The 24,634-nt window shown below is 47.3% G+C and overlaps 1 protein-coding gene across 1 annotated transcript in view; it reads left to right on the plus strand.

Annotated features, from left to right (window-relative positions):
- Positions 1 to 24,634, plus strand: part of LOC138284181 (aminopeptidase N-like) — a 280,304-nt gene that overhangs the window by 196,502 nt on the left and 59,168 nt on the right. The window contains exon 15 of the mRNA XM_069222678.1: positions 1,799 to 1,890. Within this exon, the coding sequence (XP_069078779.1) occupies positions 1,799 to 1,890 (92 nt within the window). The remainder of the gene's footprint in view (positions 1 to 1,798; positions 1,891 to 24,634) is intronic.

A 24,634-nucleotide genomic window follows, 5' to 3' on the forward strand; every position in this document is an offset into this window, starting at 1 on the left:
GTTTAATGGACGTGTGTCATGTTTGAAGAAACTGTCCGTCAAATTTGCAACATTGACAGGAACTGCCATGAAGGTGAGTCCTGCAATATTAAGAGATTTCCACAGGGCCTTTGGACATCTCTCAGTCTAGGGGATGGCATGTCTTTCAGGGGAGCAGAATATTTTACTCTGTTGTCCTGACGGAAATACAACTGTTTGCCAAACACTAAACCAGTCTAAAACTTCATAAACTGAAACGGATAGGCAAATATTTAGAAGGCATCTGAATATCTCAATTATATTATATTATATTATATCCACTATTGTACTACTCGTGTAATAAGTGCACATTGTTGTTGTCCGGCCGCATTACCAACAGGATCCTAAATGCTGCCCAGACATTATTATAGATCTAGTTGAGAGCTATTTCTCTAGAGCAAAGGTTTGCAGCTCCCGGTTAAATATCTCAAATAGTGTTACAACTGCTACCTGTGTTACTGAATCTTTAGTTCAGCCTTCATCATCACCTCAATTCTTAAAAGGGAGAGGACAGCTTATATATTTGTTTTTTTAATTGTGTATTATATAAATTAAAATACGTTTAATTCGTGACTATTTCTACAATCTCTACAATGTAATTTTCGTTTTCATCTGTTTTACCAATTTACATAACACATTTAGAAATATATTTTTCAAAAGATTTAAAGCACTCTGTTTCAGGAATTCATTCTGATTCGTACCTAAATAATAATTAAATTCTGGGGAGGTTGAGGTCAAATTTCTTATTGATGTTTATCTCCCCTCACCACTATTTACTCATTAGTTAGGTGTGAATGAGAAGCAATGCAGCGAATAGCATGCTTTAATTCTTTAAAATTACATATTTCTATGGATGTGTTGGGTAATTTGCTAATACAAAACATACATTAAATTAAATCGCGAAGTTTGTAGAAATATTAATGGATTGAATCTGCTTTAAATATTCATATAATGCACAATAAAAAACCTTAAGATGTAAGTGATTTTCTCCCGTGTATGTACTGAGGTTATCATAAAGATTGATTTAAAAACTGAATAGCACCGATCAGTATTTGAGTTGTGCTTTGGTATGCGTCTCGATACCGCATAGTTTTAACGTCCCATCGTATTAAGAATAGTTGCAGCTTCCATTCTAAATATAAAGTGCAGTGTGTTAATTCCAACAATGCACTTTGCATCAATTGTGTGTCATTAATTGTGTAAATCAGTTTATATTTGTCTTCTATTTAAATTTATTGGTACATTCCATGACAATAATTTTGGATTATGTACTTACTGCACGTTATTGGTGTCTTAATGTTGTTAACCTTTTGTTGTGTTTGGGGAACATAATCCTAATATACTATGATTTACTTTAAAATCTGACAGAAATCATTTAAAAAAATGTAGTCAATGTTATAATTAGTGCAACAGTTTGCAAAATGTTCTGCACTTATTTGACAGTTCCACTCTGGTTCAGTTTCAAGATTTGGAATATTTGTGTTTACTAATCTGCGTTCTACATTATGAATCTCGGTTTCTTTCCTAGAAGGCAATTGTGCACAGTGCTTATACTCACCCTACGTTTGGTATACAAAGACAACAAAAGACTTACAAAGCAAAGCTGAAAATACTGAGTAAAATAAAAATATGATACGTGAATAAACAGCAAATTCACCGTCCCCCCTGTATACGTGGAGTACCTGTCATATGTGCTACATTAGCAAATAATGCACACTATTTTAAATTACATTCCCTTCATTTTGCCATAATCGATCTGTTTTTGTGTTTCTTTCAACAGCTATATCTTAAAAAGCTAGTTGGACCATTATTCCAGCATTTTAAAAATGTAACCAAGGACTGGACAATTCTTCCTGAACGCCTGATGGACCAGTGAGTTGTCGCTCATTTTGTGCACACAGATAGTTTTAACTTATGGAGATTCAGTAGTCTATGCTTTGTAGTAATGTAAAGAAGCACACTTGGATTTCAATCTTTATTCGGAACCTCTTTCATATATTGATTTTATTTGTTGTGGTATTCTCTGTGGGTTCGTAAACACAGTGGTACAAATAATGGACCTAAATGTTTGCACAAAAAACAGGATGAATGTGGGATATTTTTTGCTTTTTTTCTGTCATAACAAGCAGTGACCTGGCCTCAACTGTATTTTTTACATAACAATGCTGGATGCATTGTATTCGTAATAAAAGAAGGAGAATACATATGTATATTTACATTTCACATGTAATGGTGCTTGCACCAGTATTAAGTTTGGCATGAAATGACTCTTGCACCGTTGTTGGCAAATGTATTGAATATGCATACATACATACATACATACATACATACATACATACAAAAAAGGGCCTTAGGTTAGTTGTCTTCCATTATTGGCTTGAGACACTGATAAACTTATCTTGGATCATCCCATGGTAGCACTTTATTCTCACCTCTTTCCATCAGCTTAGATGTGTCATTTTGCTTTTTGTGAAATGCACGAGGAACACTTTTATATCTGAAAAGCAGACTCTGTCACCACACGTCATTCTTTACCTCATTCATGGATTGTACAACGCATTTTTTGCCTTCTGCACTGCCACAGGAATCTTTTATTTGTTTTTGTCATTCGCGGACTATGAGAGACACGGGTCTCTGCACAACCCAAAGATGTAAAAGGCTGGTCCTTTTATCCGGAGATCCTTGGGGTTGCCACTAGCAACCAATCTATGACCAGTAAAGCTGAAGTTTTACTTTGCAGCCCACAGATGTCCTCAAATGAGAACACAATTGTCTGAGAGATGAAGTTGCATTTTATACCCAAAATATGTCTTCACTGGAGGTTGAAAGTTGCAGTTGATCCATACTATTGAGAGATTTCTGCAATGGAGACGGAGGACAGCAGTTGCAAAACAAGCATTTACAATGCATCGGGTCTCACGTTTGCTCGTGTTAGAGCCGATCGCGTTGTAAACTCCTAACCCGACTTTTCACCTATCGGGCAAAAGTGCATTTATGCACGTAACCCGAAAAAGTGAAATCAAGTAGGTAAAGCGCTCGACTTCTGCCAAGCGAGATCGGGCTCGTAAATTAGTTTAAAAAAAAGTCCACGAGCCCGATGGAAAACAGCGAGCCTCGCATGTTTTCTGTACTTGGTCGCTGCGCTCGAGGAGGGCTTGCCACCGGAAAAGGCATGACATATGCGTGCCTTCGACTAATGAAAGCAAGCTGATTTAATTAGGGAAGCCCCGAACCAATAAAAAGCACTGACGTGAAGTTGACAGGGCTCGGAGCCCTTTTCTAAATACTAAAGAGTCTCCCTGCTTTACGCATGCGCGAGCGTATGCAAAGCAGGCTCGACCCTAAAAAGGGAAGCTGGGTATGCTCACATAAAAGTATGATGTAGAGGGAAGAGAGAACTGGAGCGGCACCCAATAGTCTGTTATAAAACGTTTAAAACAGAAGGCTGGAGGGGGCATACATTTTACTTTTTGAGTGCTAGAGCTCTTCCTGGGTGAACCTCTTACTGGCTCATCCAGATAAACTTTTCTTCTGCATTCTGTTATTGCCAATCTTTTGTTAATATCTACACATAGGAACAGCAGAACAAGACAAAAAGGAATATAAATTCGTCCTCTTTTTAACATTCGTTCATATGCTTCGAAAGAGTGACTTCTGCAATCTCCCTATTTATATTGTGTAAATGCAAAACCATACTTTCACCATACAAAACTAAAGCCATGAGTACACACTGAAAACGTTGACATCTTGAGAAAAATGCATGAAGCACAGACCTTTACCTAGATCCAACTTTTTCCACAGCCTTCTACAAGTGTTGGAAAGGTGAAATGTCACAATGTAGATTACATATGCCGTCACTGGAGAGTACAATAAAGACAGAAGGTGTGCTGAGCTGTATTGCAAACCATTGTCTTCAGAGGACAATACTACGGTGCTTAAACTTCAAACAGAGGTCCTCAAAGAAGCATTCAATGGAAATGAAAAGCTGCAGTTGTGCTATACTACGAACATAGAGCATCACAGAAGAGTACATTTTGCAAGAGTGAGTTAAGCAAAAGCCACACAAAGTTGGCATCTTGAGAAGATACATACAGCACTACTTTGTACCCAGGTTCACATTTTTCTCAAATAAATGCAAATAAATGCACTAAAAAAATATTACCATCTGAACATATAAACTTCTGACCACATTTGCCATGGACTGCCTTCCACCACTACACTTTTCCTTTCTTGCTAGGAATTAGGATGTGCACCCCAGTGGAGAATAGCAACTGACATCCTCAAATGTGTGGATCAATGAGCACATGTAACTGCAACACCGGAGAGGTAGTGGCTTTAACCTAGAAATTTGCATATACTCTCTTTCTACTCTAATGCTGTAAGCTTATTGGAAAGATACAGTTGCATTACAGTACAAACAGAGATCCCATAGAACAGTACAAGTAGATGCAAAATGTGTTACCGTTTACTATTAACAAAGATCCTCAAAGAAGAGTACAATAGTGATAAAGATTGAACACTACATTAGCAGATGTCAGATATGATAACGCGTCCAAACCTTGATAATGTAGCTTACAAAGAGACACGTTTTAGGCCAATTAAGCTTTTGACCACGTTTGGAGACTTCCCAGGACGAGATATCTGTTTAGCATTTAAATCAACAAGACAATTACCTCATCAATATTCACAGTAACTAATCAATCGAACTAATCAATATCATGTAATAAGAATTGAACACCCCTCGACCTTGCGGTCATGAATAAACCACACACATCTAGTAAGAGTTAGGATATTTATTCCCTATTAGTTACAATCTAATAGCATATTTATTAGTCTCAATATCAGTAAGAACATCAAAACCACTATAATATGGCAACTCAAGTAAAACTTTATCAGAGCATAGATCATGAACATTAAAACAAAGCACGACGTTAACATGAATCAACTTTAGCAGAGTATTATTAGCACGTTATTCAACAAAGCAAGAATTCAGTCGTTTGTCTATTTGCTTCCGCTATTAGAGAACTCCTTAACTACCATCAAATTAGCATCATCATGTTGGGCTTCATGCAAAACAATTTAGCAACATGAATTTGGAAAACATCTAACTATGGCCTCTATCAAAAGAGCAGTTGGTACCTAGAAAGAAAAGGCAAACAGACAATTACAATATATCATCAGATAGTTACCCATCCAAATGGGTCAGCATACAGCGTCAGCCCTTGTCCCCAAGACATCAGTCGATTCGCCATCAGCCAGGATAGAACAGGTACGTCTCAGTAGGGCATAGCTAAGAACGAGGTTCTTCCCTCATAAGGAGGAGAAGTAAGCATTAGGCAGGGAATAGGATGAGGATGGTTCAAAGTATCAGACAGCTAAAGACAAAGGGGGTCATTCCAACCCTGGCGGTCGGTGTTAAAGCGGCAGCCAACCCACCAACAGGCAGGCGGTCCAAAAAATGGAATTCTGACCCTGGCGGGAACCGCCAACAGAGCCCGCCACTTTAACTCTCCGACCGCCACGGCGGGACAAACAAACAGCGCGGCGGTCACCGCCAACAGACAGGCGGGAGACAATGTACCGCCCACCCTATCACGACCCACCAATCCGCCACCTTTTCCGGGTGGGTGCCCCGCCGATAAAAACACGGCGGAAACAGACATTACGAACGGAAAACGCTCACCTCCACACACTCCACGAGGAATCCGGACAGCATGGAACCCGAACTCCACATCCTACCAGATATTGTCTTCCTGCTCCTCTACCAGGAGCACGAACGCCGGCGCAGAAGACAACAGTGAGTACTGCACCTATGACACAGGGGAGGGGGGAGGCAAAAAATTACCGGGACACACATACGCGACACACCCACCCTCACCCTCAACCTCACCCACAACTACATACACATCAATGCAGAGCAACAACTCAGAGTGACACCCCCCAACCCCCCCGGAAGAATGCAAAGACATAATAAAATGATCATGAAATTTGAAGTATATTGTACGGCTAAGTAAAAAAATATATCAAACATCTTTAACAATATATACATATGTAAATTGTCCTGTCCAAATTGGCTATCAGCCATTGTCCGTGGGCCAATGGGCCTAAACACATGGGCAAAGCCCACACAGGAGACCCAAATCCATTGGAGAGGACACTGCAGGGGCATCAGATAGCAAAACTACAGGCACCTCAGGGGGAAGGGAAGGGAGGGCACCTCAGCCAGATGAGTCCACCACACCAGATCCACGAGGGGCCTCCGTGGCCACTGTTCAATCCTGGGGAGTGCAAAGCCACAGTCTCACAAGTCTCTACAGTGGGTGTGCCATCCTGGGGAGTGCAAAGCCACAGTCTCTCAAGTCTCTACAGTGGGTGGATTGCCCACTGTGCCATCCTGGGGAGTGCAAAGCCACAGTCTCACAAGTCTCTACAGTGGGTGGATTGCCCACTGTACCATCCTGGGGAGTGCAAAGCCACAGTCTCTCAAGTCTCTACAGTGGGTGGATTGCCCACTGTGCCATCCTGGGGAGTGCAAAGCCACAGTCTCTCAAGTCTCTACAGTGGGTGGATTGCCCACTGTGCCATCCTGGGGAGTGCAAAGCCACAGTCTCACAAGTCTCTACAGTGGGTGGATTGCCCACGGTGCCATCCTGGGGAGTGCAAAGCCACAGTCTCTCATGTCTCTACAGTGGGAGGAATGCCCACTGTGCCATCCTGGGGAGTGCAAAGCCACAGTCTCTCAAGTCTCTACAGTGGGTGGATTGCCCACTGTGCCATCCTGGGGAGTGCAAAGCCACAGTCTCACAAGTGGATTACAGACTCCACTGGTTCTGGAGGAGGCATGGTGCCCAGAGTGCTTCGTGCAGCCCTGCCCGACACAGATCTGGCCCTGCCCCTTCTGCCAATGGGCCAGCGGTGCTTGAGACGGCAGTACCCTGTTCAGCGGTGCTTGAGATGAAGGGCCCAGAGCAGCGGTGTTGAGATGAAGGGCCCAGCGGAGCGGTGCTTGAGATGAAGGGCCCAGCGGAGCGGTGCTTGAGATGAAGGGCCCAGCGGAGCGGTGCTTGAGATGAAGGGCCCAGCGCAGCGGTGCAGAGGCGGCGGTGCCCAGCGGAGCGGTGCTTGAGATGAAGGGCCCAGCGGAGTGGTGCTTGAGATGAAGGGCCCAGCGCAGCGGTGCTTGAGATCAAGGGCCCAGCGGAGCAGTGCTTGAGACGGCGGTGCCCTGTTCAGCGGTGCTTGAGATGAAGGGCCCAGCGCAGCGGTGCTTGAGATGAAGGGCCCAGCGGAGCGGTGCTTGAGATGAAGGGCCCAGCGGAGCGGTGCTTGAGATGAAGGGCCCAGCGGAGCGGTGCTTGACATGAAGTGCCCAGCGGAGCGGTGCTTGAGATCAAGGGCCCAGCGGAGCAGTGCTTGAGACGGCGGTGCCCTGTTCAGCGGTGCTTGAGATGAAGGGCCCAGCGCAGCGGTGCTTGAGATGAAGGGCCAAGCGGAGCGGTGCTTGAGATGAAGGGCCCAGCGGAGTGGTGCTTGAGACGGCGGTGCCCTGTTCAGCGGTGCTTGAGACGGCGGGGCCCTGTTCAGCGGTGCTTGACTTGAAGGGCCCTGTTCAGCAGTGCTTGACTTGAAGGGCCCTGTTCAGCGTTGCTTGACTTGAAGGGCCCTGTTCAGCGGTGCTTGAGACGGCGGTGCCCTGTTCAGCGGTGCTTGAGACGGCGGGGCCCTGTTCAGCGGTGCTTGACATGTGTCTCCAGGGCACCAGATCCGGCCATGATATGGATTTCACTCGCCAGCCGACATGTGGCTGCCGGGCCCTTCGTGCACATCAGTCTACTCGCTTGCGGGGCCCTCCTGTGCTGGCGTCCCGGGCCCGTGGGTGTCCTCCTTCACACCTGGAATGGGGCTGGTGGGGCCCTCCTGAGCAGCTCGCCTGCTGCCGGACTTGTCGGGCGTGCTGCCCTTGCCACCCTTCCCTGCTCCTCTGTGGCCCTTTCCTCCCTTTGGCGGTGTGCCAGGTGGCACGCCACTTCCTGACAGTGCCAGGGTAGTGCCTATGGAGCCTGCTTGCTCTGGCCTCTCGCGCCGGGCCTTGGCTTTTTTGGATTTCTTTCCAGGGGGTGGGCTGGCTGTCCCTTTACTGCTAGCCGAAGTAGCTGCCCTTGAAGGTGGTGGACTCCAAAATCCTTGGACTATTGTCCTGGTAGGTCCAGGGTGTGTGGTGGCTGAGGTGCTGATTGCACTCTTATGAGATGGAGGGAGAGGGTCAGGTGATGGAAAGAGGTTAATTTTGGACAGGAAAAGCTTTTTAGGAGCAGTGGGAAGGGTAGGTGCAGTGGGTATGGGAGTGGAGGAAGAGGATGTGGTTGTAGGTGGGTCAAGTCTGGTGTCTTTGGGTGCAGGTGCTTGTGCTGGAGGCTGTCGTGAGGTGGATGGCTGTTGGGTGGGTGGCTGTCTGCATTTGTGTGGTTTGGAAGAGGGGGTGACAGACACACTGGGAGAGGACACAGGGGACGTGTAAATGGTAGTGGGGGTGGTGACTGCACGTGTGCGGAGTGTTTCGGTGGGTGTGCTGGTGATGGACGTAGTGGCTGGTGATGTTGTGCATGCAAGTGTGAGTGTAGACGTCACAGGGAGGGAGGAGGGAGACGAGGAGGAGGGGGACACAGAGGAGGCAGTGGCTGTTGGCATGTCTGCATGTGGCTGTAGCTTGTGTGAATGCTTGTGTGATCTGTGGTGCTTATGTCTGGATGAGTTTCCCTTGGGTGTTGAGGTGTGTGCAGGCTGGTCTGTAGGTGTGTCTGGGATAGGCAGAGGTACAGGGGAGTGGGACTGGGTTGAGGTTGGAGGAGAAAGGCAGGAGACAGGGACAATGGCTGCCGTCAGTGCTGAGGCCAGAGCGTTGAACGATCGCTGATGGGCAGCCTGACCCAAATGAATGCCCTTCAGGTATACATTACTCCGGTGCACCTCCCTTTCTACACCCTGGATGGCATTCAAAAGGGTAGACTGCCCAACAATGAGCGTCCTGAGGAGGTCAATGACCTCCTCACTGAGGGCAGCAGGGGTAACTGGGGCAGGGCCTGAGGTGCCTGGGGCGAAGGAGATGCCCACCTTCCTGGCTGAGCGGGCACGGGACGAACGCTGAGGGGCTGCTGGGAGGGTGGAGCTGGTGCGCTGGGTGGCGGCTGTACCTGTTGTTGCGGTGGGCACGGATGTTGCCGCCACCACAAGGGAGCTCCCTTCCGAGGACGTGTCTGTGTCGCTGGTGTCACCTGGTGTCCCCGCTGTGGAGCTCCCCTCGCCCTCCGTCTCACTGGTGAACTCCGAGTCGGTTGCATGGCCCTCCAGGGCCATATGAGATGCAGCTCCCTCGTGCTCCGATGCCACTTCTCCTCCGTCTGATGATGCTAATGCACACATGAACAGGTAGACCAACAAAAAAGGGGGGGGGAGAAATAAAGACATGTTGAGTGCATGCATTGGTGACACAGTTGGCGGAGAGGACAGACACAGAAGCCCCCTGCACTACGCCGCGCACTTGGGGTACACTACTCAATCCGTGGGACATGGCCTACAAGCCTATGTACGACAGATCTACACATAGGTGACACAGGGCCATGAGTAGCTGTACTAGGCAACCTACAGAGGTGGGGGGGCGGGGGCACAGGGCCATGCCTAACGGAGGGGCCTAGCCTACGGAAATCGCCCTGGCCTAGGGATACCCACAGCCCTCCTCCCCCACCCAGACACCTCCAATGTGCTCAAAATCACCATACTGTGCTTGTACTCACCCCCTTGTGTCTGCTGTGATGTCCTCACGCGCCCATCCAAATCGGGGTAGGCCACCACCAGGATCAGGGACATCAGGGGGGTCAATTGACGAGTGCCACCCCTCCTATGTTGCGAGGCCATCCCCAGCAGAGCCTCTGCGGTCTTCCTGCTCCCGCGGCGGATGTCCTCCCACCTCTTGCGACAGTGGGTGCCCAGGGTCCGGACGTCCTTGGCGATGGCATGCCAAATCTCGATTTTCTGATGGGCGCTGACCTATGTGACATGTACAGGGGGAGAAAAAAAAATATCATCATTCTCTGCATGCTCGATGTGAGTGGCCCCCCATCCCCACCCTTGCCATGTGGCACATGCTCTCATCTGTCGTTTGATGCATGCCTCAATCGCTCCACTCCCCACCATCTTTCATCCACCCCACTCAACACAGGCATTGGCCACAAAGCATGCTCCCAGTGGACTTACCTGTTGGTCTGGAGGACTGTAGAGTAGCGCATACTGGGGGAGGACCCCATCCACGAGTTTCTCCAGTTCTTCTGAAGTGAAGGCAGGGGCCCTTTCCCCAGTCGCAGCAGCCATTGTCTCTTCCAGACCGAGGTCACAGCAGCACTTGCAGTATAGGTCCTCTCCTGTGGATGATCAGGTATCGAGTGATTAGGCAGATAGAAAATGGCGGTCACGCCCGCAGCGGTGCGTACCGCGACCGCCGGCGCACTTCGTCATTGGCTCCTGAAACCCATAGGGTTCAATGTTAACCAATGCGGCTTTGCGCTGCGTTCTTCGACCGCCTACCGCCACTGTGTGCCACGCCAGCGCATCTACCTCACATCCCATTGTCGCACTTCACAGGTCAGGCAGCTGCCATTTCAAGGGCCCACATGGCTTATTTTCTACAGCGTCACACATACCTAGGCCTTGCATCAACACTCATACAAGCCATTCAATGCATTGAGATTCGTGTACTGTGCAAGCTGTGGGAACGTACCTGTGGGTTGATTGACTCTGTGCTCGCTGTTGTCCTTCCTAGGCACCGTCCGCTGGGACTTGCGAGGAGATGGAGGAATGTTCCCGTGTACAGACCGTGGTGGACCTGTCAACAATGGAAGAAAGACATGTCATACTAACATACAGGCTTGACCGAGCCACTATACGGGAACTGTGTGCCCAGCTGGAGCCAGACCTGATGTCACCCATCCGCCAACCCACAGGGATCCCCCCTCTAGTGCAGGTTCTGTCAGTGCTCCATTTTTTGGCAAGTGGGTCATTTCAAACAACAGTGGCCATTTCTTCAGGGATGTCTCAGCCTATGTTTTCAAAGGTGTTGTCCTGAGTGTTGTCTGCCCTGATGAAATACATGCGGAGCTACATCGTTTTCCCTGAGGAGGGGGATTTGCCTACAGTGAAGGGTGATTTCTATGCCCTTGGACATATTCCCAACATCATTGGTGCCATTGATGGGACCCATGTGGCTTTGGTCCCCCCCAGCAGGAGTGAACAGGTGTACAGGAACAGAAAAAGTTATCATTCCATGAATGTCCAGGTGGTCTGTTTGGCTGACCAGTACATCTCCCATGTAAATGCCAAGTTCCCTGGGTCAGTGCATGACGCGTACATCATGCGAAATAGCAGCATCCCTTACGTGATGGAACAACTTCAGAGACACAGTCTGTGGCTAATTGGTGACTCTGGTTACCCCAACCTGCCGTGGCTACTGACCCCAGTGAGGAATCCCAGGACAAGGGCAGAGGAACGGTACAATGAGGCCCATGGGCATACTAGGAGGGTGATCGAGCGGACCTTCGGCCTCCTGAAGGCCAGGTTTAGGTGCCTGCATATGACAGGTGGATCCCTAATGTACTCACCAAAGAAGGTGTGTCATATCATCATGGCCTGCTGTATGCTTCACAACCTGGCTTTGCGACGCCAGGTGCCTTTCCTGCAGGAGGATGGTCCAGATGGTGGTGCTGTGGCAGCTGTGGAGCCTGCGGAGAGTGAAGAGGAGGAAGACGAAGAGGACGACACAGACAACAGGAACACAGTAATATAGCAGTATTTTCTATAACACACAGGTAAGAATCAACACCGGCATTTTACATTTACTTAAAGACTACTGCCTCTCTACTGTCTGACCTTTTCCCCCAGTGTATGGTAACTGAGTTGCGACTTTCCCTTCCAATTTTCAGAGATGTGGGCCCCACTGCGTGACCTCTGCTTAGTTTCCCCATGGGCTACAGCTGTGTGACAGTGGTATATTGTCATCACATTGTAACTGGACATTTTGGCACGGTTATGTCTAATACATTTGTTTAAAAATACAGGCAGACTCCAGATGATTTTTGTGCAATAAGTGTGTTTATTAAAGTGCTCAATTTTGGGAAATGGTAGAAAATCGGTGATGGGTGATGGTGGAGGAATGTCCATGGCAGAGTCCAGATTCTCAGTCTCACAGGTGCATTGTCCATATGCCTGTGGAAGGTGGAGCAGGGGCAGTTTAAGGTTGGACAGGGTGACAATGTGGGACAGTGGGATGACATCAGGGGGTATCCTTTCCTGCCAGGGGTCTTGGCATCCTACTCTGTCTTCTTCCTAGATCTCAGGCCCCACTTGCGGGGTGGTTCTCCTTCTGCAGGGGGTGGGGTTCGGGTGGCCTGTTGTTCTTGTGTCGGGGCCTCCTGTCCACTAGCGCCGGTGGAGGTGGTAGCCTGTTCTTGGTCCATGCTAGTGACAGGGGCCCTTTGTGGTGCCACATGGTCCCGCAATGTGGTGACAATCTGGTTGAGTGCCACAACGATGGTGCCCATTGCGGAACTAATGTTTTTGAGTTCTTCCCTGAACCCCATGTACTGTTCCTCCTGCACAACCTGGTTCTCCTGGAACCTGGCCATCGCCATCGTCTCCTGGGAGTGGTGGTATGCTCCCATGATGGAGGAGAGGGCCTCGTGGAGAGTGGGTTCCCTGGGCCTGTCCCCACCCTGTCGCACAGCAGCCCTCCCAGTTCCCCTGTTTCCCTGGGCCTCTGTGCCCTGGACCGTGTGCCCACTACCACTGCCCCCAGGTCCCTGTTGTTGTTGGGGTGGTGGGTTAACCTGGGTGCCCTGTAGTGGTGGACACACCGCTGATTGACGTGTCCTGGAGACAGAGGCATGGGTGGGTGCTGTGCTGGTGTTCCCAGAGGGGGGTAGGTCTGCTGTGGCCTGTGGCTGTCTGAGGGGAACCGACTGTGCCGAGGTCCCCGATGGTCCGTGCTGGTCATCTGGGTCCAGGGAGACAGAGCTGCTGTCATCACTGGGGGCCTCTTCTGGGGGTGGGATGGACATTTCTGGACCCTCCTGGGCGGTGTGGTGGCGTTCGGGTCCTGCAGGGGTATAAGAGTATGGTTATTGCTTCTGTGTGTGCCATAGCGTGCAATGGGTGGGTGCCCTTGTACCCCAGTGCTGGCATTCCCTTGTGGGAGCAGTTGTGACAGTGGTTTGTGGGGGGGATGGGTATGTGCAGTGGGCATGCTTAGGTGATGGGTGTCCATGGTTTGTGGTGGCATGCAGGGCTTGGTGTTGGGATGGGTGGGTTGTGCTGGTGAGACATTAGCAAGGAGGATGTGTGATGGGGGTGGGGGTATGAGTTGGCATTCTGGTGGGTGGGGGGGATGAAGTAGTTGAGATTAGATTTACCAGAGTCCATTCCTCCGCCTACTCCTGCGAGGCCCTCAGGATGCAGGATGGCCAAGACCTGTTCCTCCCATGCTGTAAAATCTGGGGGTTGAGGTGGGGGTCGGCCGCCAGTCTTCTGCACCGCGATGTTGTGTCGGGATACCATAGAACGCACCTTCCCCCGTAGGTCGTTCCACCGCTTCCTGATGTCGTCCCGATTTCTGGGACGCTGTCCCACAGCGTTGACCCTGTCCACTATTCTTTGCTATAGCTCCATCTTCCTGGCCATGGTGGTGTGCTGCACCTGTGTCCTGAAGTATTTCCTCCACCATGACCCTGAGTTCAGCGTCTGAAAACCTGGGGTGTCTTTGGGGTGCCATGGGGTGGTGTGGATGAGGTGTGGGGTGGTGTTTGCGGTGATGAGTGTGGTGAGTGTGGTGGTGTGTGGTGTTTTGTGCGTGGATGTTGTATAGATGATGGTGTAGTGTGCCTCTGTGTGATGGTGTTCTCTATTCTGTGCTGTCTCTCTCTGTCCTTCGTCTCTGATTTGTGGTTGTAGGTGTTTGTGGGTGATGTGGGTGTGTGTTTTATAGTTAATTGGGTGTGTGGGAGTGGTGTTTGTATGTGTATCAGGTGTGTGTATTTCAAATTGTCCAATGTGGCTGTGTTTTGGAGCTGTGTGTGTATTTTGACCGCGGCGGTGTGTACCGCCAATGGAATACCGCGGTTGAAAGACCGCCGCATGGATTCGTGGGTCGGAATGGCATGGGCGTATTTCTGTTGGCGTGACGGTGGAGGTTTGGTCATCGCCAGTTTTTCGCTGGCCGTTGGTGTGGCGGACTTCTGTGGATGTCGGGTTTTTGGCGGTTTGCCTGTTGCGGGTCAGAATGACCGTTGTGGTTTACCGCGACCGTGGCGTTGTTATGGCGGTCTTCTGACCGGCGGTAAGCGCCTTTTACCGCCGAGGTCAGAATGACCCCCAAAGTCTTTCAGAGTAGCTAGGGATGGTGAAGAATGTCTCAATAATAGCAGAGTAATGCCTAGGTAATGGCTGATTTCTCCTTGTGTCACGTTGTTATATCAAATCTTTTGAACAAGTCCCTAATTTCCCATTGGGCAATATTTGGTGCATCGTTATCTTTGTCCAATGATCCTTCACACACCTTACTAGAATTTTCACTTTAGACAGTTCTCATGTAGTCTATTGGCTCTTGTGATTGACGTCTTCATTGGGTGGAATATCAGGTAAGAAAAGTTACACTTGTCACTCCAGTCAGTAGTTCCATTGTCTTCTCCTAGTCCAGACGACCTTGCACCTGTCGCGAATTACACTGTTGCATTCAGCAAGAATGTCTCCTTGAGCAAGTCAGGTCCCATGAGAAAGAATTTACTACGGCTACACACACATCTCTAGCTTCTGGAAAAGTACAGCTTCGTGTCCTTCAGGAAAGCAGCACATTGCACGTTAGAAAAAACACAGTTAATATGAGACCAGGCAGCTAGGCCCAGACCCTTGCTAACTAAGGCCTAGTGATTAATTTAGCAAAACCCTAATACACAACTCTTAATTGCTAATACAAAATCATACATTAGTACATTGTTAATTCATCATTAGTCAGTTTCATTAATCATCGCATACATTAGTGGCCACTCCCCGTGGGCACATTTCAAACGCGTTCATTATTTCTACATTAAAACATTTCTATGCAGCTTCATTACACATTATATTGCAAGCTTTTCATATTAATGATTAATTATAAAGTCACACTCCAACAATCCCTCCTCTGATGTCTCTTGTCATCACACAAACCTTTCCTTTACAACTTCATCCTAAAATTCTCTCATCTCAATTTCTTCCCTTAACTTTGCTCCTTCCAATTTTGCTCTGAACATTTTTCCCTTTTCTTTTCTTCCCTCCTCTTATTATTTTTCAATGTAATTCTTTTGCTAATTTTGCATGACAGCCATAATCCAAATAAACAAGCTATAACAATCAATATTCCCTGTATTATTTTTGCCAATATCCCATGCCAAATATTACTAAACCAACTTCCCACTTTAGCAAGTCCCTTTCCAACCTTTTCCCAAATACCTGGCTCTTTCAGTTCCTTCAAATCTGTACTATCTCTTATTAGGTTAGTAAGCTTACTTCTAATCACGATACTATTATCAGGTCTATAAGTACAACAATGTCACTAATTTTACAAACTCCACCATTCTTCGCTAAAAGAATGTCTAAAGCAAGCCTGTTTTGAAAAGTCATAGCCCTCTCCGCAGCAAGCTCAGTATCCCTCAGGAGTATAGCCCCTGTGAAATTTGTCAGCATGTTATCCACAATAGTAGACAACTTTTGGATTTTTATGGAGTTTAAGATAACTCCCACTGAAAGAATTATCGCCCAAATATATCTCCTACTACACCAGCAGCAGTCTCTCTCCTTTGTCTAGTACAATGTAATTCAGACAATTTTGGAAACCTCTTCAAGTCCTCTAATTGATGTATCTTTGGGAAAACTATCCACAAATAACATGTCCCATACCATTCCTTTGGGAGATGGTAATAAGCATTAAGTCCACATATATAACAGATCCCAGGGATCGCTGGATCCTGTCCATTTAACATGAACGTCCATTTACTCTGATACAAAAACACATGCTTACATTCACTCGTTCCCACAAACACATTGCCATAATATGACTTTTGTCTAGATATGCAAAGCTTCCCTACGTAAAGTGCATCTAAAGCTAATTTCTCTTGTTCCCTAACCGCACTGTAACTCTCACTATTAATAAAAGATCGCTGCTGCAAGCCTTTTTCCAATTTCCCTTTCAAAGCCCTCCTTCTATCTTTTGTGTGATCTAGAAAACTTTTCTCTACAGGTGTAAGCAAATATTTCAGATTATTGTGGTGTGCATAAGATGTACTAATTGTTAATGTCACTTCAAAGAACCCCTTAACTAACTTTATGCTATAGTATTTAGCCACACTATTCAAATCCTATATGATAGGCACATAAGAAAATACAAGATCAAAATTCGAATAAAAGTACTGAATCTCTTCCTGGTTATAAAATTGTGTTAGTAACAGACTACAGCTTATCCCATATGTTAGAGGGAAACTATGGCAGGTAACTCTCTCTTGCACCGAAACAGGCATCTGTGTACACACATAACAATATTTCGCATTAGTAGATAATTCCCCTTTTACGTTAGTTCCCTCATGCAAATATCTTGTGTCCTGCTCGAACCTCTCCCAAGCTGTTAGTGCGGTAGCGGTCTCAGGAATTGTAGCATTGTTAGTTTCACTCTTATCCACCAATGGCATTCCCACAATCACGACTATGATGAATATCACACAGACGACACCTAAAACAAAACCCAAACATTTACAATGCCTACTCCCTCTATTATCATCTCTAGTGTTGGCCATGATCTGTAAAGAATCAGAAAGCAAAGTATTCTTTGTTCAAACAACAACCAAAAGAGGATGGTTGAAGCCTTTTTTTCCTCTTTTTCTTTTCAGCAAAGCTAAGCAAAGTGTTTCTCCAGCAAGTATTTACAGCTTTCTCATTCACTCCCAGGATCCTTGTCACTTCAGATTAGCAGCTTGTCAAAACCAGTTCTCAAAAGTCTATTCGGGTTAACAGTGTCACATCCGGTAATTTATCAGTCTCTGTTGTCAGGTTTCTTTATTTCAGTTTTCACATCAATACAGTCTCTTTCTCTAGCTAGACTCAGGAACCAAAGTACTGACCTGGGACTTCTCGATCAAAACAGAACTGATATGTCAAGAACTCTTGTTGCCATTCAGCTGACGTTGCATATGCCGATTCAGGACCTGCGTATCTTCTGTTTGCCACCCTCTTTCTTTTCAACTTGCGATCACCCTGCAACTCTCCTTCACTCAGATCTTTTCTCCTTGTTGTTTCGACCTCCTCCTCTATTGCATCTTCGACAATCACCTGTCCAGTTCTGTCCACTTATCTCCTTTCAGCGGCTCTCTGGTCTGGACAATCTCTTGCCCTCCTCTGACTGTATGGTGTTCCCTCTGATGGACCCGCAATTTGCTCAGGAGGAGTCTGGACACTCTGACTCTCTTCCGCCTCAATTCCTTCACCTTCTGGGCCTGTCAGGGGCTCAAATTCTTGACCATATCCGTCTGCTTCTGGGAGAACCTCCTTCTGACTCAGTCCTCCTGGCGCCTCAGTTGAGACACTGTCACCCCTCTGGGTCTCTTCTCCTTCATCTCTTATTGGAGTGACCAAGCCGTCCTCAACGGGCTCTCCTTCGGTCTCAGTTCCCCTTTGATTACTCTCCGGCCCTGAGACTTCCTTTTCTGTCGCTGTTACTTTTGACAATTCAATTTCCTCATCAGTTGGACACATCACCTTTTTCGTGTGACTGGCATGGATCCAGTTTGGAATTCCCGCACACTTCACAGCAGTAGTAGTCGTCAGTATTACTTGATATGGCCCCTTCCAACGTGGCTCCAAACACGACTTCCTCACGTGTTTCTTGATGACAACCCAGTCACCAGCTTTCAGGTTGTGACCTGGATCATTTATCGGTGGCAGTGTGGTGGCTTCCACCTGGTGAGAGAAAGAGCGGACCACGTCAGCCAGACCCTTGCAGTAGTCCAATAGCATATCATCCATGATATTCACAAGGGCACTTGCAGGCACTGCGGGCAATCTCATGGCTCGACCCATGAGAATTTCATGAGGAGACAGTCCCGTTTTCTTGTTGGGTGTATCTTTGCCATTCTCGACTTCAGGGTACCATTCATCTGCTCCACTAGTCCTGAAGCTTCAGGGCGGTAACTACAATGCAACTTCTGCTCAATGTTCAATGCTGCACACAATAGCTTAACCACTTAATTGTTGAAGTGACTTCCTCTATCTGATTCTAGAGGGATCGGAAACCCGAAACGTGGAATCAATTCCCTAAGCTGCAGCTTCGCTACTGTGAGACTGTCATTTCTATGTGTGGTGTAAGCTTCAATCCAGTGACTAAAAATACACACAATCACCAACACGTATCTCAAACCTCCACACACAGGCATCTCAATAAAATCCAATTGCATTCTGCTAAATGGACCTCCTGCTCTCCCAATGTGGCTCAAATTCACCACTGTCTCTTTCCCCGCATTCATCTGCTGACAGATGATGCACCTGTGCCTGATCACTTCTGTGGCTTGTCTGAATTTTGGGCTAAACCAGTCAATTTTGAACAACCTGATCATGGCATCTCTCCGAATATGTGCTGGTAAAACCTTGCAAACTGTGACAGAAGACTGTTCGGTAAGACCATTTTCCCCTCGTCTGAAACCCACAAATCATCTGGTCTTTGTACACATTGGATCCAAACGCAAGAACGTTTCTCATCCTTGCTGACACGTCCCTGCAACAATTTTAATTCGTCCAACGTGTCAACCACCCACAAAGCGTAACCTGTGCATGTCTCATTTTCTGTTTCAGGTAACAATTCCCACTTATCCTTAACCCCTTCGCTGCCAGGCCTTTTCCCCCTCCTGTGCCAGGCCTTTCTTTGCCTATTTGCAGACTTTGTGGGTTCCCCTGAAGGAGGCCAAGAAATTAGCCAAAATACAGTGAAAATTTCGTTTTTTTCAAACAAATGGGAAAAAGTGGCTGCAGAAGAAGGCTTGTGGTTTTTCCCCTGAAAATTGCATCAACAAAGGGTTTGCGGTGCTAAACTCAGCAGCTTCCCAGCTTTCAGGAACAGGCAGACTTGAATCAGAAAACCGAAGTTTTCAACACAATTTTGGCATTTTACTGGGACATATCCCATTTTTGCAATTTTTTGTGCTTTCAGCCTCCTTCCAGTCAGTGACAGAAATGGACATGAAACCAATGCTGGATCCCAAAAACCTAAACATTTCTAAAACGTAGACAAAATTCTTAATTCAGCAAGGGGTCATTTGTGTAGATCCTACAAGGGATTCCTACAGAAAATAACAACTGAAAAAGAAAAATATTGAAATTGAGGTGAAAAAAACATCAATTTTTCTCTACGTTTTTGCTCTGTAACTTTTCCATGCAATGTCAGATTATCAAAAGCAATATACCGTTACGTCTGCTGGACTCCTCTGGTTGTGGGGATATATAGGGCTTGTAGGTTCATCAAGAACCCGAGGAACCCAGAGCCAATAAATGAGCTGCACCCTGCAGTGCGTTTTCATTGTATACCTGGTATACAGCAATTCATTTGCTGAAATATAAAGAGTAAAAAATTGCTATCAAGAAAACCTTTGTATTTCCAAAAAGGGCACAAGGTAAGGTGTTGAGGAGCAGTGGTTATTTGAACATCTCTGAATTCCGGGGTGACCATACTAGCATGTGAATTACAGGGCATTTCTCAAATAGATGTCTTTTTTACACACTCTCCTATATTTGGAAGGAAAAAATATAGAGAAAGACAAGGGACAATAACACTTGTTGTGCTAATCTATGTTCCCCCAAGTCTCCCGATAAAAGTGATACCTCACTTGTGTGGGTAGGCCTAGCGCCCGCGACAGGAAACGCCCCAAAACGCAACTTGGACACATCCCATTTTTTTGAAAGAAAACAGAGGTGTTTTTTGCAAAGTGCCTACCTGAAGATTTTGGCCTCTAGCCCAGCCGGCACCTAGGGAAACCTACCAAACCTGTGCATTTCTGAAAACTAGAGACCTAGGGGAATCCAAGGAGGGGTGACTTGCGGGGCTCGGACCAGGTTATGTTACCCAGAATCCTTTGCAAACCTCAAAATATGGCTAAAAAAATACATGTTCCTCACATTTCTGTGGCAGAAAGTTCTGGAATCTGAGAGGAGCCACAAATTTCCTTCCACCCAGCGTTCCCCCAAGTCTTCCGATAAAAATGATACCTCACTTGTGTGGGTAGGCCTAGCGCCCGCGACAAGAAACGCCCCAAAGCGCAACGTGGACACATCCAAATTTTTGAAAGAAAACAGAGGTGTTTTTTGCGAAGTGCCTACCTGTAGATTTTGGCCTCTAGCTCAGCCGGCACCTAGGGAAACCTACCAAACCTGTGCATTTCTGAAAACTAGAGACCTAGGGGAATCCAAGGAGGGGTGACTTGCGGGGCTTGGACCAGGTTCTGCTACCCAGAATCCTTTGCAAACCTCAAAATTTGGCTAAAAAAACACATGTTCCTCACATTTCTGTGGCAGAAAGTTCTGGAATTTGAGAGGAGCCACAAATTTCCTTCCACCCAGCGTTCCCCCAAGTCTCCCGATAAAAATGATACCTCACTTGTGTGGGTAGGCCTAGCGCCCGCGACAGGAAACGCCCCAAAGCGCAACGTGGACCCATCCAAATTTTTTAAAGAAAACAGAGGTGTTTTTTCCTAAGTGCCTACCTGTAGATTTTGGCCTCTATCTCAGCCGGCACCTGGGAAACCTACCAAACCTGTGCGTTTCTGAAAACTAGAGACCTAGGGGAATCCAAGGAGGGGTGACTTGCGGGGCTCGGACCAGGTTCTGTTACCCAGAATCCTTTGCAAACCTCAAAATTTGGCTAAAAAAACACATGTTCCTCACATTTCTGTGGCAGAAAGTTCTGGAATCTGAGAGGAGCCACAAATTTCCTTCCACCCAGCGTTCCCCCAAGTCTCCCGATAAAAATGATACCTCACTTGTGTGGGTAGGCCTAGCGCCCGCGACAGGAAACGCCCCAAAGCGCAACGTGGACACATCCAAATTTTTTAAAGAAAACAGAGGTGTTTTTTGCGAAGTGCCTACCTGTAGATTTTGGCCTCTAGCTCATCCGGCACCTAGGGAAACCTACCAAACCTGTGCATTTCTGAAAACTAAAGACCTAGGGGAATCCAAGGAGGGGTGACTTGCGGGGCTCAGACCAGGTTCTGTTACCCAGAATCCTTTGCAAACCTCAAAATTTGGCTAAAAAAACACATGTTCCTCACATTTCTGTGGCAGAAAGTTCTGGAATCCGAGAGGAGCCACAAATTTCCTTCCACCCAGCGTTCCCCCAAGTCTCCCGATAAAAATGATACCTCACTTGTGTGGGTAGGCCTAGCGTCCGCGACAGGAAACGCCCCAAAGCGCAAGGTGGACAAATCCAAATTTTTGAAAGAAAACAGAGGTGTTTTTTGCGAAGTGCCTACATGTAGATTTTGGCCTCTAGCTCAGCCGACACCTAGGGAAACCTACCAAACCTGTGCATTTCTGAAAACTAGAGACCTAGGGGAATCCAAGGAGGGGTGACTTGCGGGGCTCGGACCAGGTTCTGTTACCCAGAATACTTTGCAAACCTCAAAATTTGGCTAAAAAACACATGTTCCTCACATTTCTGTGGCAGAAAGTTCTGGAATCTGAGAGGAGCCACAAATTTCCTTCCACCCAGCGTTCCCCCAAGTCTCCCGATAAAAATGATACCTCACTTGTGTGGGTAGGCCTTGCGCCCGCGACAGGAAACGCCCCAAAGCGCAACGTGGACACATCCAAATTTTTGAAAGAAAACAGAGGTATTTTTTGCGAAGTGCCTACCTGTAGATTTTGGCCTCTAGCTCAGCCGGCACCTAGGGAAACCTACCAAACCTGTGCATTTCTGAAAACTAGAGACCTAGGGGAATCCAAGGAGGGGTGACTTGCGGGGCTCGGACCAGGTTCTGTTACCCAGAATCCTTTGCAAACCTCAAAATTTGGCTAAAAAAACACATGTTCCTCACATTTCTGTGGCAGAAAGTTCTGGAATCCGAGAGGAGCCACAAATTTCCTTCCACCCAGCGTTCCCCCAAGTCTCCCGATAAAAATGATACCTCACTTGTGTGGGTAGGCCTAGCGCCCGCCACAGGAAACGCCCCGAAGCGCAACGTGGACACATCCAAATTTTTGAAATAAAACAGAGGTGTTTTTTGCGAAGTGCCTACCTGTAGATTTTGGCCTCTAGCTCAGCCGGCACCTAGTGAAACCTACCAAACCTGTGCATTTCTGAAAACTAGAGACCTAGGGGAATCCAAGGAGGGGTGACTTGCGGGGCTGGGACCAGGTTCTGTTACCCAGAATCCTTTGCAAACCTCAAAATTTGGCTAAAAAACACATGTTCCTCACATTTCTGTGGCAGAAAGTTCTGGAATCTGAGAGGAGCCACAAATTTCCTTCCACCCAGCGTTCCCCCAAGTCTCCCGATAAAAATGATACCTCACTTGTGTGGGTAGGCCTAGCGCCCGCGACAGGAAACGCCCCAAAGCGCAACGTGGACACATCCAAATTTTTGAAAGAAAACAGAGGTGTTTTTTGCGAAGTGCCTACCTGTAGATTTCGGCCTTTAGCTCATCCGGCACCTGGGAAACCTACCAAACCTGTGCATTTCTGAAAACTAGAGACCTAGGGGAATCAAAGGAGGGGTGACTTGCGGGGCTCGGACCAGGTTCTGTTACCCAGAATCCTTTGCAAATCTCAAAATTTGGCTAAAAAAACACATGTTCCTCACATTTCTGTGGCAGAAAGTTCTGGAATCTGAGAGGAGCCACAAATTTCCTTCCACCCAGCGTTCCCCCAAGTCTCCCGATAAAAATGATACCTCACTTGAGTGGGCAGGCCTAGCGCCCGCGACAGGAAACGCCCCAAAGCGCAACGTGGACACATCCAAATTTTTGAAAGAAAACAGAGGTGTTTTTTGCGAAGTGCCTACCTGTAGATTTTGGCCTCTAGCTCAGCCGGCACCTAGGGAAACCTACCAAACCTGTGCATTTCTATAAACTAGAGACCTAGGGGAATCCAAGGAGGGGTGACTTGCGGGGCTCGGACCAGGTTCTGTTACTCAGAATCCTTTGCAAACCTCAAAATTTGGCTAAAAAAAACACATGTTCCTCACATTTCTGTGGCAGAAAGTTCTGGAATCTGAGAGGAGCCACAAATTTCCTTCCACCCAGCGTTCCCCCAAGTCTCCAGATAAAAATAATACCCTACCTGTGTGGGTAGGCCTAGTGCCCGCGACAGGAAATGCCCCAAAGCGCAACGTGGACACATCCAAATTTTTGAAAGAAAACAGAGGTGTTTTTTGCGAAGTGCCTACCTGTAGATTTTGGCCTCTAGCTCAGCCTGCACCTAGGGAAACCTACCAAACCTGTGCATTTCTGAAAACTAGAGACCTAGGGGAATCCAAGGAGGGGTGACTTGCGGGGCTCGGACCAGGTTCTGTTACCCAGAATCCTTTGCAAACCTCAAAATTTGGCTAAAAAAACACATGTTCCTCACATTTCTGTGGCAGAAAGTTCTGGAATCCGAGAGGAGCCACAAATTTCCTTCCACCCAGCGTTCCCCCAAGTCTCCCGATAAAAATGATACCTCACTTGTGTGGGTAGACCTAGCGCCCGCAACAGGAAACGCCCCAAAGCGCAACGTGGACACATCCAAATTTTTGAAAGAAAACAGAGGTGTTTTTTGCAAAGTGCCTACCTGTAGATTTTGGCCTCTAGCTCAGCCGGCACCTAGTGAAACCTACCAAACCTGTGCATTTCTGAAAACTAGAGACCTAGGGGAATCCAAGGAGGGGTGAGTTGCGGGGCTCGGACCAGGTTCTGTTACCCAGAATCCTTTGCAAACCTCAAAATTTGGCTAAAAAAAACACATGTTCCTCACATTTCTGAGGCAGAAAGTTATGGAATCAGAGAGGAGCCACAAATTTTCTTCCACCCAGCGTTCCCCCACGTCTCCCGATAAAAATGATACCACACCTGTGTGGGTAGGCCTAGTGCCCGCGACAGGAAACGCCCCAAAGCGCAACGTGGACACATCCAAATTTTTGAAAGAAAACAGAGGTGTTTTTTGTGGTGTGCCTACCTCTAGATTTTGGTCTCTAGCTCAGCCGGCACCTAGGGCAACCTACCAAACCTGTGCATTTCTGAAAACTAGAGACCTAGGGGAATCCAAGGAGGGGTGACTTGCAGAGCTCGGACCAGGTTCTGTTACCCAGAATCCTTTGCAAACCTCAAAATTTGTCTAAAAAAACACATGTTCCTCACATTTCTGTGGCAGAAAGTTCTGGAATCTGAGAGGAACCACAAATTTCCTTCCACCCAGCGTTCCCCCAAGACTCCCGATAAAAATGATACTTCACTTGTGTGGGTAGGCATAGCGCCCGCGACAGGAAACGCCCCAAAGCGCAACGTGGACACATCCACATTTTTTAAAGAAAACAGAG

The sequence above is a fragment of the Pleurodeles waltl genome, chromosome 3_1 (genome assembly GCF_031143425.1).
Source record: "Pleurodeles waltl isolate 20211129_DDA chromosome 3_1, aPleWal1.hap1.20221129, whole genome shotgun sequence".
NCBI classification, from domain to species: Eukaryota; Metazoa; Chordata; class Amphibia; order Caudata; family Salamandridae; genus Pleurodeles; species Pleurodeles waltl.